General features: G+C 48.0%; 1 protein-coding gene across 25 annotated transcripts in view; it reads right to left on the bottom strand.

Moving 5' to 3' along the window:
• The window catches only part of AAK1 (AP2 associated kinase 1), an 86,491-nt gene extending 70,413 nt beyond the window's left edge, over nucleotides 1-16,078 (bottom strand). For all 25 annotated transcript variants that reach the window (XM_080370092.1, XM_080370110.1, XM_080370111.1 and 22 more), the window contains exons 1-2: nucleotides 14,681-16,078; nucleotides 14,234-14,565 (exon numbers count right to left, since the gene is read on the bottom strand). In XM_080370092.1, the coding sequence (XP_080226218.1) occupies nucleotides 14,234-14,393 (160 nt within the window). In that variant the 5' untranslated portion in view covers nucleotides 14,394-14,565; nucleotides 14,681-16,078. The remainder of the gene's footprint in view (nucleotides 1-14,233; nucleotides 14,566-14,680) is intronic.
• Nucleotides 16,079-16,231: the final 153 nt, after the last annotated feature.

Genomic DNA, 16,231 nt, shown 5'->3' with positions numbered 1-16,231 from the left:
CACAAAGTAGTGATGGGGTGGGCTCAGCCACCAGCTGAAACAGAACAAGCTCATACACAGAAACTCACAGCTTGAAGTGCTACTTGAATGAGAACAGAGAGGTGCATCGCAGGACACGCTGCACAGACAACACAACAAGCAGGAGTCTCTGCGGAACCAGGAAAGCCTGAATATGGATCTCCTAAATCCTACTACACCCAAATTCCTCTAACTCCAACGAGCGCACGTGTGTGTGTACATGTGTGTTATAAACCAAAGAGTCCAGTTCTGAACAAGAACAAAACAAAAACCCTCACCCCCTGCCAACAGACTCTCCAGCTGAGAAAAGCAGATAATAACGCTAAACTAAACTGGTCTGCTCTCAGCTGAGATTTTCTGCCTCAAAGGAAATAACAAGCTTTACTTAGTTGCTGGATGTTGGGGTTTTTTTTAAGTCACTTGACTTACGCTAAAACATAACAGTGCCAAGTTTAAGGGGCTACTTGAATCTAAAAGGCCAGCCCTACCATCTCCTAAAGCAGCATTTGGAGCAAGCTCTTAAGATGCGCTCCGCGTAGCAGGAATACAAACCGCTGGTCTTTGCAAGGTAGGAAGTAGGGTCTCTGTACAGGGGATCTCCTTCAGCTCAAGAGCTCCAAAACACAAAGATACAAGTCCTTATAGTCCATGTGCACCTAACAGCTATGAAGCAAGCGAGACTGCAGAAAAAAAGTGTGCTTCCTTTCGTACGTGGGAGCAGTCTCTGGGAAGCTCCCCATGCTCATTTCCAAGAGGAAAGATACAGCTCTCAGTGCCTTATCGCACCACATTCACCTGTACAGGGAGTTAAACACCATTAAAACAAAACAGAAATCAGTGTAGATTCTGGCTGGTTTACTAAGCTTTCAGTTGTGGGTTAGTCTGTTCCTTTGAGCTGCTTCCATTTCCCCTAAACAGCACTTTAAAAGGCTCCATACCGGAGTGGAGATAGAACTGCTCTGGGAAACTTATCAAATCAGATCTTGAAACATCAACCGCCAATTAAATAGTCTGAACATTTAAGAGTTATCTTGAGGGCAAAGAAAAAAAGCGAACCACTAACTCCAGCTGAAAGAGCTCCATCTGTGGAAGTAGCAATGGTCACGATCACTCAAATTTCATCCACGTTCTGACTATTTTAAGTGGCTGTAGGAGCAAATCAGAGCTTCAGAACTGCAGGGAAAGCTGATAGCACCTAGATAAAGCATAAAGAACACCTAGTATTTCAAGACAGGAAACCTGAAACAGGCACAAATATCAGGAGGATCAGCTGAAGCCTGCATCTCCCCAGATGAGTTACTAAGCAGATGGAAAATTAGCTAAGCAGGTATATCTGCAACAAGACAGGGAGTTTAATAGTGATCATAGTCAAAAGAAGATTTCAACAGTGACACAACTGTAAGAAGAGAGCTCCGAGTTAAACTGTACTTACAGGAAACACAGCTTCTAATTTTATAAATATTTCCAGTGATACTTCAACTAAAGAAACTACACAAGGAACAGGGACATGGGTTGCGTGTCAAGATATCCAAGCACAGCATCCTCCTGGCATAGGACAAACTCTTGAAGAATATTCAAACTTTGCTGGGCAGCAGTCCCATAAAAGCACCAGCTCGCCTTCCCTCCTCACAGAGCAAACACGAGCACAGCTGGCTTCCCCCTAGCAAAGGCTGGGGCTTCACAGGTTTGGTCCTACCCCAGAGGAAAGCAGTGCTGGGAAATCAAGGCAGAATCTGCATTCACCTGGTTCACATTCATCTCTCCACCAGTTCTGAGCAGAGCAGGTCGTAAACTCACATTTAATCATCTGCTTCACACAGACAGCTGGTGGCAGAGAATTACACAGGCAGCTCCAGAGGTCTCAAGGTTTAGGCATGGGGGTCTGCACTCTTTCACCAGCAATAACCATTTTAAGCAGCAAGAAATCCCCTGCACAGCTCACATTTGGTCTGGAAAGAATTTGGTCTCCACAAAGTAAATCTGCACATATAAGCAATACAGTTTTTCATGTTCTACTGGCTTAAAAGAGGACCCTCCATTGCTGGCCAGCAACAATCTGTTCGGCAGCTTCACGCTGAGCAAGTTCGCTGGGCACAGAAAGCCCAGCACCTGCGTCAGCTTTGTGCTGGATACAAACTGCAACTACCGCACAACCGATTTAGTAAGAAGGGGGAAAGAAAAAAAGGAAAGAAAAAACCACCAGCTATAAAGGTATGTCCAGAGTAATGCACATCCATTAGACACCACACACCATCAAGGCAAAGATCTGCATCCAATGCTGAAAATAAGCCCAAGGTGCAGAGCCCTGCTTTTTATAAACTCCTCTCACTAGCAACTCAAGAAAGCAGCAGCACTCACAGCTCCAGCCATAGCACTGCTTAAGCTCTAGTCTTTAAATACTACCAGATAAACTTTAATAGAACATCTAGCATATCTAACAGAGCAAAGGACTTCTCCCCAGGTAAAACAAAGCATCGAGCTCACGTAAAGCTCATGGGTCAGCTTCTCAGTGAGAGTAAAGCAGGGACACGGTTAGCCCTACACAGATTTACCATAGCTGAGAATACTAATGTGATTATCCAATATTACCAACATAATTATAGGGCCCTCGCTTAGTGTCACTGCTGCGATATCTAGGCCATGACAAGACAGATTTAGATTTACAGGCTCCACCCTCTCCTGAGCACTTCTTAAATAGGCAGGACGTCATAGTTAATGTTAGCATGGCAGTCATGGCCACGAGTGCCTGAATTGTGCAAAATAACGCAACCAGAAACGTCACCCGACACAGAACATTCGAAGCATGGTCTTTACCTCTCCTAATTTTAGGAGAGCAAGACTGGTTGGCTAGGGACTGTTGCGGGTTTTTTGAGATGAATGTTTAGCTCATTAACGATGAGGCTCACAACTGCAAACAGCCACAAAATACTTACATAGTCACAGGCATTTTCACTGCACTGATGACGTGGGAAAAGCTTAACTGCCACTTCCTCGCTTCTCTGGGTTTCATTTTGATAGGTCTGATTTAAAGCTATTTAGCTTCATTTCTTTGCATTTTTCAGGACACTGCCTCGTTACAGATCTTTTAAGAGTCACTCCCCTGCCCTGGACAATACCCCTTCAACTCCCAGCCGGTTCTATAGAGAAAGTCAAAAAAAGGCAGCAGCTGTAAATCATAATATAGCAGAGAAAGGAGGGGGGGAAAAGAGGCAGGGGGGAAGGTGGGTAAGGAAAGGAAATTAATCTCTGCCATGCAGCAGCATATTAGAAGCCTAAAATATTCAGCGGGCAAGTATCATCCTGTGCATTAGCTCCACACTCCCATTGGAAAAGCTCTAGTCCAAGTGCAGCAATAGCTTGTCACACTACCCATCCTCCGAGAACTGTCAGAACACAGCCTGGATACCTTAATTTAGGGGTATTAAAGTCTCCCAGTATTTGTGACAGCAATTTCATAACAAATCGCAGCTCACTAAAGGCTACGGAACTGTACTGGCCTTCACAGCAGGAAGCACGTTTAGGTATTCACGTGGGTAGATTTGCCAGGCATGTGCTCCGCTTTACAGTCCTGTACATCCACTCAATTCCTCCCTGACAGGCAGACTTGGAAACCCAAAGCTGATGGAGCAGTGTTTTATTACTATGCAGCAAGACACGCTGCCTCCAAGAAGATTACTTGGCAAAGCAGACTCAGTCCCTCTCTACTGTGACAATTTTAGTCCTTGAACTTCCACTCTAAGACTGGAAGGGGGGAGGGGAAATTAAATTAATGGGTCCTGAATAACTCACAGCTTAAAAAAACAATTTTTAAAAAAGTATCATTTGTTTTGTTACCAGTCAGCCCTCTAAAAAGCACGTTTCAGCTGCTATTATTCCAAGCAGCTGCTAATAGCATCCGAGACCTTGTTCATCTCCAAGTGAAATCAGCAATGGCATAAACATGCTGTGGAGCATGACTGGTTTTGAGTGAACATGACTGGAACTGCAAAGCCAGCAAGAAGCTGCAGCAACTGCACACAGCTGAAAAGCTTCACTGGAAAGGCAAGGAAGCGGTGAATCACATCAACAGAAGAGGAGAGAAAAAATAAAACTCCTTGAGTGGAGAACAGGTTGTAGCTGGAGGTGCAGAGGAAGGAGAAAGCACTACTAAGCCGGCCAGGGCTGGGACTGGTTTTTAACTGGACTTGCATGCAAGGGCCAGCCCAAGCGGGCTTACTGGAGACCTTAAGTGCTATGGTAACAGCAAACTCCATTTGGGAAGCAATTATGCAAGGATCCAAAGACAGCTCATGGCAACAGACAAGTTAGACATTTAGGAATTTTGATTACTATGGCAGCACCCAGACATCCCTACTGAGCAAAGCAGCATGAAAAACACAAGAGAAACCCTAAGACATACATTTTAGGAAAAGCCTGAGCTAACATGACACTGTAAGAGCTTCACAACAGTCTGTGGAGGTTTGTTTCAAACAAGCTGCTTCTGCTTAAACCCAGGAATCCACATTTCAAACTTTTCAGGTCTCCAATAGCTACAGGTATATACTCTTGAGCCACAAAACTACCATCTCACTGAGTGAGAGAAAACATGACTTAAGGACTACATAATATTCCTCCAGAAGAGTATATGCTAATCAAACCCTGAAGACAGCAATGAACTTTTCAACTCCTCAGTACATGCCAAGCCTGGACAGAGGTATCTACCAGGCAGCTCTCAGGGAATTCAAATCACTAGGTACAGTCAGGAGCACACAGTGTTCATCATTCAGCATAGGGGGAAAAAAAATTAAAATTTTAAAAGATTTAAAAATCCACCCTCCATGAAGCAGGGCTTTCAGTTTTTCCACAAATATATGGGTGAGGAAGGGCAGAGATATGAATAAGCATATGCCTGTCTGTTCAGTTGTCAGATGTCCAGAAACAGGAGAGGGTTGCAGGGATTGTCCAGAATCTGCAGTCTTCTGACAGTTACTCACAAGCCCCATAATTATTAGGGGATTTAATTCATCAGCTCAAATGAACTTACATAATTGCTTGAGAATCCCAGCATATATATATATCAATATATGCATTTCTAGTCTGCTCAGTAGCAGAAAAAGCTTCAAAGGTACAACGTAAGTGCTTCTTAGGCTGTTAAGTTTAAAACAAAAGCAAAAGGTAGAAAATTACCATCTGTCCCGCTCCAAAAATAGCATCATTTTCATTTTTAAAAAATCCAGTATGTTTAATCCCGTCACACATTCTGCTGAATGCTGTGTGAGCAAGGTTGTTTGCGTGTTTCCTGTGGTCTCTGAATAGCACCAGATCTTTAGAAGACACCGCGTGTTAATTATCATGTCATAATCAGCTGTAAGGTTACAGCTGCTTGCACCTAGCCATGTGTCTTTCTGAACATGCCTCCTAAAGCAGCAGCACACCAGCGTATTTTGGTACCAAATGCAATTGCTGAGCCTCAGCAGGCACAAGCAAGAGCAGCCAGGCATCTCCCAGGAGTACGGACACAGTCTTTGTCCTGCGTTTCCGTTATGTGACACAGGGCCCTAGTCCATGATAAAAGTTCCTCGATACTATGGTGACATGAATGTTAATGACACTGTGGTTAAAACACCAGACAAGGAGTTACATTTGCATTTAATACAAGGCTTCGTCACTGCTTTCCTATGTAGCCCTTATCAAACCGCTGCAATCTTCATGCGCTTCAGATTCTCATTTGTAAAATAATTTGAAAAGTCTTTCTTCCACCATATGTTTGTCTACTTTGCAGAGAGGGGAAGGGGAAAAAAAACACACACAGAAACACAACTTGTGTGACACCTAATACACAGGGGTCGTTATGTTTGCTGAAAACGGAGAGAGCACAACAGTTCCAACTACAACTGGTAACTGGGTATAGAAACAAAAGAGAAAACTCATAGTCACATATTCAAGTACAGCTTCTAACTCAAAAGCAACAGGTAAATACCAAAAAAAAAAGGCTCTGACTTTGAGCAGAATTTTTCTTGCCAGAAATATGCACTCAAGGCACCCCAGGACAGACCCAAGCCTGCACTGCTCCCTTCTCTTTCCCCTTGCCATACTGTCCCTCCTTCGTCCTTTGCCACCCCACAATCCACACATCAGTGCTCTGCAATGCTTTTTTTAATTATTCCCTTACAGACACAACCAATTTAAAAACAACACATAAGTACCAGCAAGCTCTCACCACTTGACAACCAGGGCTGGCTTCTTGTGTCATCTTACATGCACTGACATGTGAAAGGGCTGTAACGAGCACGCAGCCACCAAAGAGCTTGTGTCACAACACACTCAACTTTGCAAGCAGCGCTTGCTGAAATTCCCAGGGAATACTCCATGCACATCAGCTAGCACCCATGTCACCTGCTCCCCAGCAGAATCAGGAGCATCCTGCTGACACTACCTGCACAGCAAGGGTGAAATAAGACACAGAGACCTCACATGAGTTTAGCAAGTACTTCTCAAGTGTTCAGGTTGCCTAACAGAACATCTGCAGAACTCTAGTCAAAGTAACAGGGATCCTATGAAGAGAGAACCCTTCCATCCCAGCCACCGGCCCAGCCTTATCTCTGCTTATCTCCTGCCCTTACCCCAACTCTCGCCCCAAAGAGACATGGCACTGCCTCTTCCCTCCAGCCAACGTCTCCTGCCTGTTTGTGCGGAATCCCAGAGGGCTGGTTATTCCTTGTTAGTCATTTGCTCTCTACACACCACGCATATGCCTGCCTCACGAGCAGTGCTACAATACCTGAGTAAAAAAGGCAGGTATGTCAGCACACGAGCACAAACATACACACAGGTGCTTCCACAGATCCTCCTCCTCCTAACTTAAAGGGTATTTTAAGTATTTCACCGCATCTTTCATGTCACTAACCATTTGCATATCCCCTGGTATTAGACGCTTCTTGCCAAAGGTCACAAAGAGTTATTAGACCAGAGCCCAAGGGTCAACAGCAACCACAAATATCTTCATGTCAACACAGGGCAGTCATAAGGCAAGGATCTCCTATCGATCCAGCTCACTCCTCCAAAGCAAGCAGCTAAATGCTGGAAAGAAGGTCTTTATTTCTGAAGCACTTCCCAAGTCAGAAGCAATTAATCCTTCAGAGGCTCATGACAGGTAACTAAAGTATCACTGACTTAGCAGGTAGGTCACGCAGAGAAAGCACATAAAGCAACAGGTCTGCACTTCCAGGCTCCTCTCACGTCAGCACTGATTATTTGTGTTCATTTTAGGTATTTTTAAATGCTTTGAAAGTCATGAGTTTTATAAGACTCTCACTCCCCCAACTTCTGAATAGCTTCCATGTATAATCCAGAATAGCAGTTAAGTCACAAAAACAGGCACATCACATCAAACCAAGGGTTCCTCTTGCTTGCTATGGTGCTTTGAATAGAAACTGATGCTCAAGGGAAGCCCACGTGAACCAGGCCACATCGTGCTTTGCATGGAGCATTCTGCACTTCCCTAAGTGACAAGCTCTGAGTTTATTTTACTGCTGCCATTAGAGTTGTGCAGCAAAAACACATGTCAATCTTGCAAGCAGCATTTAGCTTACAGAAGTAAAGGAGATACAAGCTAAGATGTCATCTGAATAACAGCTGTGCTTTTAGATAGTAAAATGCATGGTCTTCTGAAGCTATCACCCTCAAGAACAGCGCACCAGATTCCTTTCTAAGTTTACACGGGCACATTTTGGGGTCACCTCCCTACTACAGCCCTACAGACACCACATAGGAAGTAAAACCAGCATGTTCCTAACAAATCTACCCGTCCCATCACAGCACCAGCTAGCTTCCAGCTCAACTGCGAGGTGGATGTACCTGCATGCAAAGTCTCTGCTTGGGGAACTCAGCTGCTGATGGCTTTTTTTATTTTTAATCTATGAGATCACTCGTCACTGGTACATAATTTGTTTCTGCAAAATCATGAAGCAAACCAGATGCTCTGAGCATCTTGTTCCAAAAAAGTCTTTAATCCAATCCTGCGACACATGGCCCGAGGTCCTGATGTCACCGTGGGCTCTGCCACAGAGCAAGCGTAAATTTATGCCCAAATCACATGTGTGCCAAGAGCATGCCCATTTAAAACACACAGAGGCAGCATTTGAGAGAAAACACAGACTGCAATTCAAGCACTCAATCTGGAAGGCCAGGGATCAATTCCTGACTTGGCCACACATACTCTGCATTGCTTCACCTTCATATTTCAGTATGTTATTTCCCAGCAGCCCTAAAAGGAACCGCAGGACATTTTCATAGACTGTGCCAGGGCTCAGATACTCTGGCAACAGGGTAGTGCAACCTCCTCACGTTAGAGGAGCTGCAGTGGCTCTCCTCTGCTTTCATTCTACTGCATCATACTGTAGGCAGCTAACAATAACCTTCATTTCATTTAGTGGCAATTTCTGGACTTCCTACAAAAGCAGAAAAGGAAATTTTCCATAATGATAAAAAGCCACAAATGAGAGAAAATTACCTTGCAACTGTGTTTCTCTTAAGTCTTTCCGAATCTTTTCCTTCTGCTTGTAAATCACCGTCAGTATTGATCCTACATCCAAAAAGGTACAGCAGCCAGTATCTAATTTAAGGAGGTATGTTTCCAATACAATACCACCACAAGGACATCCTGCGCTTCCCCCCAAAGCAAGAAAGAAGGCATCGTTTTCCTCGGAAGCTTATTTATTCAGCTACCTCTCATTATCAAAAAAGAGCTCCTCTGTAAACCAAGTTTGCTTATGGCATGTTTCTCCTCAGAGACTTCCTGCCTCCTTGTACATGTGAAACAGGAGTAAACACTTATTAGTACAAATGAAAGCAAATTGGTTGTGACTTTCCAGAAGAGCAGCAGCAAGTCCTGCATCCAGGAAGCTACTATTCCAATGGGCACAGCCTCAGTCTGTCCAAGTCACTATTTTCACTGAAAAAAAGAAAAAAGTCACCTTCAAAGGAAGCAGCTTCCAGTCTCAATGCAAGTGTGCAGCACCTAGTCAGTTCTGGCCTCTTATTAGCGGTGATTAATGCAGGTGGGTGAGCTTGGACAGCAGCAAGTGCTAAACCCGAAGTGGATTCCAGCTTGTCTTCAGCACATTTATAACTTACCACCTGCTCTCTTCAACCTCTGACAAGCTGCTGTACAATGGGGAGAAGGCCCACAGCACAGAAAAAACATTATGGCAGCACACGTTCTCCTTAGATACAAGATGTCATTGCTGCTGTTGCAACCACAGGTTAGTAACCTGTTCATATATAACTACTAGAACGCTTCTTCAACACTCGAGCTGGATAAACCCTGTATTTTCCCCAGCCAGAATCCCAAAATTAAGCTCTCTTACACCAAGTAATTGACAACAGCTACATAAGGCTGTTGCAGGACCGCTTGAATTAGGACCTATTTTGTTTTAACATGGAAGGCTCCTTCCAGGGAAGATGACTGCAGAAAACTCATTCTCCCATGACTGCACAGGGCTAACACTGCCATTAAATACGCTTTTAGCTAATGTAACTGTTACGTAAGAAACCAGCCACCCCCATGTACAATCCCAGGCCCATTCTCTGACATGCTGATAAAGCTTACAAGTGAGGCTAGATGATGCAAGCCTCTGGGCTATACAACTTACAGAGTTAAATCCTCTAACACCTTCTTTTCCTTCCCGATTACATCCAGGGACGCGGCGCACACTCTGCCCCAGCAAAATCTGTGCTGTTAAAAGCACCAAAGCACTTGGGATACCTTGACATTTACCAAACAACTCACTTGGGATTCTTCACCAGTTTGCCTGGCTTGTGCACTCAAAAAAAAAAACCCAGACTACCGAAACACAGAGGAGCCAACAGCCTACTTAGCAGTGCAGAACACAGCATACATGCCCTGCCTCACAAGGTACACAGGAGGGGGGGTGGGGAATAAAAAAATCACATGTCCTATTCCAAGAGGAGAAATAGTTTAATTCCTAATCCAAATGTCACTGGTCAGATGATTAGCAGCTAGTACTTGGCAGAAGCTAGAAGGCAATAACCGACAAAACACACTTCAAAGTGACATCTTGAACCCAACTGGAACTGGGTTGAAGATCACGTACATCTGCAAAATTTACCTCAAATAGGGTTTGGTTTAAACTGAAGTTATTTCAGAAGAAGTTCATGTGTAATTTTAGGGACTTTGGGTTACAGTGCTGCACGCTCCAGGAAAAGGAAGCGCTGAGGGTAAGCCAGGCAGGGGTCAGCATTAGCCCAAGTACACATTCAGGCAGCTCAGGGGACCCAGTTCCCCCACTGGGCACAGGCTGGGCATTCACAGCCTTACCAAGCTCTTCAGACACACGTCGGCCTGCAGGTCCGCTAGAGCAAGTCATCATGAAACCTTCCCACAAAATCAGTCTTTTTAAAACAGAGTAACAACTATGGCTGGCAAACTGAAGCTGATTTTGCATTGGTTTGTAGTGTCTACCATTAAATGCTTTGAAATTCACATTAGCTAGCAGCACACACAGGGGCATGTATCTGGAAAAAAATCCGTTAAATATCTGACAATTATTAAACCTGAATCCCCTAACTTCCACATTTTAAGGGGGAAAGACTACAACTACCACCTTCAGAAAAGTACTCCTAATTGAAAAAGTGACTTTCCACCAAAGAAACACAGCATCTTTTGCTAGAAGTAGACCAAGACAAACGAATTCCTAGCTCAAACACGCATCCCATCAACACTTGGATCAATTCAGCACTCTTACAATATTGCAGGTACCCAGAGAAACACAAAACATAGCCCCCTGAGAAGGTGACACTGGGGCAACCCCCGCCCTCTTTGTTTTAGCTCAGAGTAGTACCTGTGACTTGTGTTACTTCGCCACACATGCACATCCCAGAAACTCCTTAGCAAATTTCTGATTTATGGCAACATCCTTCTAAATGTTTCTGCTACTCTGGTCCTCATCAGAGAGGCACCGTCCTCCTCAAGGCTCCAGTGCAGGGTTCTGTCATGGTTTTCATTCCCTACACACCGGCAGAAACAAAAAGCACCATCCAATTTGATCACAGTTTTGGTTTCTTTTCATAAACAAAAGAGTAAGATAGTAGCCAGACTCATCCAGACACTCAAATGCCTCCTGGGCATTCACCTCAGCTCCTCGAAACACCAATCACCCTAAAGTCAATAACAACACCCCCCAGCCCATACCGGAGCACTAGGATGATGATGCTGACTCTAACCCTGGCCTCGCAGAACTCCAAGGCCAGCAGTGCTGACCTCCCACAGCTGTTAGTCCTCATACAAACTTGGAGGGGAATTTTTTCCAAGAGATTATTCATGCTATTGTACGGATTAGTGCAAGATGACTACAAAGACTCAACTAAGAACCATGTATTGCAATATACTGTTTATAAAAAAAAAAAAAATACCGATTCACCAGCATTATAACACCACAGACAACCAACCATTCAAGTTCCTTCTATATTATTCCCATCTACTTCCTTCCAGAAGGAAGGAACGTTCCTCCCTGCCCAGGAAAGCAAGTATCCAGACACCTATTTTTAAGGGGGTGGGGGGTGTACCTAACTACAGCAGATATTCTGGGGGATCTACGCAAGAGACTGTAAGCACGTGGAGACATCAGCCATCTGGCACACTTCGCAGTGCCTGCATTCAGGATTCCTGGTTCCCATCCTGGGCCAGGGAGCAGTCATCTTCAGCAGGGTTGCTCAGCAGAATTGAGGGTGACCAGTGACAGCTTTGACAGATAGAGGTAAATCCCCAGGCTTTAATTCCAGAAATTCTGGTTCAACCAGTTCCCCAGGCTCACAACTCAGTCTCCCCCCACACCATCCATCATCATTCCAGAGACTCTTTCTTTCAAGCCACTTTTACATCTCATTTATTTTCTAGGCTTCACACACTGCACCAAAACACAGGCTTTTCCTCTCCCTTCTAAAGCAATGGGGATGAGAGACATTTCTTTTCCAGACAGGATATCCCTCCTCCTCCTCCAAAGTGCTTCACAGGGGACTTTCCCTTTTAGCAGAAATGCCCAAGACTTCACAAGATGCTTTTTCAACACTGCTGAACCACCAAAATTCACTGCAGATGCAAAAAAGTTCTCCAGCCGAGGATTCAGATGTCAGTAATGCCGGAACCAAGTTGCCAGAGAGCTCCCCAGGTCTCCAGCTGAGTCCGTGAAAACAGACTGTTTACCAGCACCTGGGGAGCACACGCAGCTACACCGAACAGCCAGAAGTACGCAATGCTGCAGCACTCCTGACCCATGCTGACTCCCCAGGTGACCTACCTTCCCTATAAAGGCAACGGCATTTTCACCCCTCTGTTCCCACCAAAAGGCAACAGCCTGCAAACCTACGAGCCAGCTCGTTCTTGTCCCCTTGGAGACTTAGCTCACCACATAGCAGGATTTCTGACTCCCCACACCAGCAGCCCAACTGGGAGGAAGCCACCTGCATAGCACGTTTCACCAGAAGAGCTTCCATAGCCTTATCGCGTGGTCAGGAAGAGAACACAGCAACCTATTTCACAGACCTGCCGCACCTGTGCCCGCAGATCTGAGTTGTAGCCAACCCTAGGCTATGCTCCATCCCAGAGGCCAGCCAAGAAACCAGGAGTCACAGGGAAAAGCCCTCAGAAGTAGCAGCTCCTCCAGGACTGCAAGGTATGGAGCAGAGGCACTTCTCCCACACAATCCGCACTACCACCTCGCTCCTTTGGTGGCTGCAGCTTAGGCCGGCCGAGCAGGAGACAGCCCAGTGACACACAGGCTCACTTTCCGGCACTGTCAGCACCAGAGCAGAACCTGCCAACAGATTATTCATCCGCAAAAAAAAAAAAAAAATGTTTTCCCATGCTACCAGGATAAGGCCAACCAACATTAAAAAAAAAAAAAAACAACACAGACTGACAGCTTCTCAGGTTTAGTTCACATAGCTCCTAAGTTTTGAGGGCCAAAAGGGCTTTGGAAATATCAACCAAGGCAAACCTATACTACTAATTTCAAGTCAGGTTAAAAAAAAATAAAATTGCTATAGTTACTAGTTGAAGGACCGGTGGTTTTGGTGCTCGTCTCAGCACAGCACACAGCAGAACGTATCAGAAACCATGTTTGAAAGATGGTCACAGACCCGTTTTCTTGTACACTGTGGTGACTTTAAAAACCCTCAACACACACAGCGTACACAGAGTCCCTTTTCCATTTTAGGGTTCTTTCTGTAAAAGCCAACACAGGTCCTCCCACTCAGCTCTCATACAGCAGCTGCCCTCTCCTTCGCAATTACAAGATCAAAACAAAACACTGTTTTGACTGAAATCGCAAAGGATGCTGTGCAGGAGACAGACCAGGAGCAGGTCTAAGGAGGCCAACATCTCCCTGAAGGTCGAGGCTAAGGTTACCAGCCAGAGCCATTCATAAGGTTCCTTATAGCCCTAACAAATTAAATGTAAAATGATAGTTAAAGCAGCCGCACTGGTTAGAATTGAAAAAAAAATACCACCAGCAGCTTGCTGCTCTGCAAGGACTGTATGCATATAGAGTTCTATAACCCCTGCTGTTCAATTTTAGTTCTTTAATGGTTTTATTTTGAAAAAGAAAAAGAAATGTAATTGGGATTACTGCTTCCCCTGCAGAAACCCCACACAAACAGAAATCCCTCGTCCCTGATCACAGCTAGCTCTACTCAGCCTATGTGCATGATATATCTACAAGGAATTTACTCCAGTGTTTCATTCCCCTCTGCTTAAGGTAGAAAAGGAGGCAACCAGCTGAAGAAAGTCAAGAGCGAAGACCACTTCTTTCTTTATTTACAGCACCTTGTTCTGCACCAAAACATCTGACAATTTTGGTGGGGGTGGTTGTTTGTTTGTTTTTTTAAAGTCCCAGCTTCGGGAAGGTGGGAAACAACTCCTTGAAATCCTCTCGCTTCCTAAAGCATTAAAAAAAAAAAAAAAAACCACCCCAAACAAACCACACACCAAAAGCAAACCAAGCACAGCAAACCCACAGCGGGTTTACACGCGGTAAGAGCCGCCGTGTCAGACGCCACCGGCTCGCCAGCCTGTCAAGGACAATGACAAGTTGGGGGGGCCGAGGGTAGAGGGGGGGCGGCGTGCCCGGGAAAGGCCGGAGACTCCCTCCGCCAGCGCTGCGAGGGGAAGGGGCTGGGAAGAGCCGCGAAGGCTCCGCAGAAGCCGCGGGGCCCTTACCTTCCGCCAACACCTCGTCCACCGTCACCTGGTGGCGACCGATGCTGAACACCCGGCCGATGTACCCGCTGCCCGCGCCGCCGCCGCTGCCGCCGCCGCTGGTGCCCGAGCCGGGGCCGGAGCCGCCCTGCTCCCGCCGCGAGTCGAAAAACTTCTTCATGGCTCCGGGGGCGGCCGCCGGGCGCTGGCCGTAGGGGCGACGCCGCGCCCGCGGGCCCGAGCCCCCCGCCTCGCTGCGCCCGCAGCCGGCCGAGGCCGCCGAGGGGGCCCCGGGGCCGCTCGCCGCGCGGGGCCGGGCGGAGCAGGCGCGCTGTGCTCCGGGGGATTCACACCTGCAAAACCACAGGGGGATAACGGGGGGGAGAGAGGCGTTACCCCGCCGCACGGCCCGGGGCCGCCGCAGCCCCCTCAGGGGAGCCCCGACCGACAGGCCCCCCCGCCCGGTACCTCTCTGCGGGCGGGGGGTGCCTCCATGCACCCCGCAGCCGTGCCCAGGGCCGGCCCAGCCGCAGCCCCGCCGGCTAGGTTACGGCGGGGGCCGCCTGCCGGTAGGGCCCGGGGCCCGCATCGCCGCTCGGCGGAGCTCCCGGCGGCCACCAGAGCACCGTCAGGGACCGACCCCGCCGCCGCCGCCCCCCGCCGGCCCCATCCGACCAGGAAATGGGCTGTCACAGGAAGTCCCGGCTGCCGGCCATAGCGCCGCCCCCGCCAGCCCCAGGGCCCGGCCCCGCCGCCACACGGGCCCTCCCGCCGCCGGCGGAGCCCCCCGGGAGCGCAGCCGTCACCCCACGCCCCGCAGCGCGGCGGAGGGGCGAACGCCCTTCGGCAAGGGGGGGGGCGGGAGGCGGAATGGCGGCCCCGGCCCTGCCGCGCGGCACCCTGGGAGCGGTAGTTCCCGCGCAGCGAGCGGGCGCGGCGGCGGCGCGGCGGGGACTACAACTCCCGGCATGCAGCGCGGCCCCGCCGCGGGGGCGGGGGGCGAGGGGGCGCGGGCGGGGGGCGCCGCTTCGGCGGGGCCGTGAGGGGAGACCCTCCGGGCAGAGGCTTCCCAGCGGCGCGGCCGGCGGGATGGGGCCTGCGGGGCCGCAGGGGCAGCGGGGGGACCCCGGGGGCCGTTCCTTCCCCTCAGCGGGAGGGATGGGCGCGGAAATCCTGTCAGCGAGGAGCCGCGGCCCGCGCTGGCGCCGCGCCTGGTGACGGCCGTTCGGGTTTAATTTCGAAATAGTGCGCTTAAACTTGACATTTTCGTGTCATAATAATAAAAGCGCCCTTCTGTGACATCTTGGGCTTGGCCTGAAGTGCACGGCTTGTCTTCATGCAGGCCCTGCGAGCGGCCTGGTTCAAGAGCCTCAAATAAAATTGAAAATAAACGAGGTAATCCCCAGCCCGCAAAACTCACTGAGGCTTTAAACCTGGCAGTTGGGTTTGCGATGGCTGCATCTTGGATTTCCTGTTACCTGTTTCATCTTCCTCCTCCTCCCTGCGCCAGTACCTCACGCATCGTGCAGCGAGGTGCTCACACGCCGTGACACCGCTCTTCCGAAGCTCCCAAAGCTTTTGGGTCAGGCTTCGGAGGTTTGGTCTAGCTCAGATCTCATGGAATTTCTTTTAAAGATCCTTTGGGTTCTTTTCAGCCTTTTTTCTCAGAAATCAGGAATTTTCCAGCTGATGGAATCCACTGCAGCCAGCTCCTTTCCGTGAGTTAACCGGGAAGGCCGGAGCTGGGATTTCAAACAAGTGAGGGAAATATTAAAATGGGAAAAATTGGTTTTCCCAGCTTGCAGCCCAGAATACAAAGCCCTGAGGAGCATGTGGCTGCCAGAGGAATGCCTCAGTGACAGCACTGCTCTCCTTCTTCCCCTCTGACTGGGGCAGGAGCGGAAACTAGAGCGTGCTCGTGTTTTCCCCATGACTATTGTTTCCTGTATTATGGTAATATACAGCCATCCTGCTGACAAGCTCCTGTCCCAAGCAGACTGGCTGGGCAGGCCCCAGTTA

The sequence above is a fragment of the Falco punctatus genome (assembly GCF_963210335.1).
Source record: "Falco punctatus genome assembly, chromosome: 20".
Classification (NCBI taxonomy): Eukaryota; Metazoa; Chordata; class Aves; order Falconiformes; family Falconidae; genus Falco; species Falco punctatus.
Note: the sequence above shows the minus strand (reverse complement) of the source record. Positions and strands in the feature narration are given on the sequence as shown.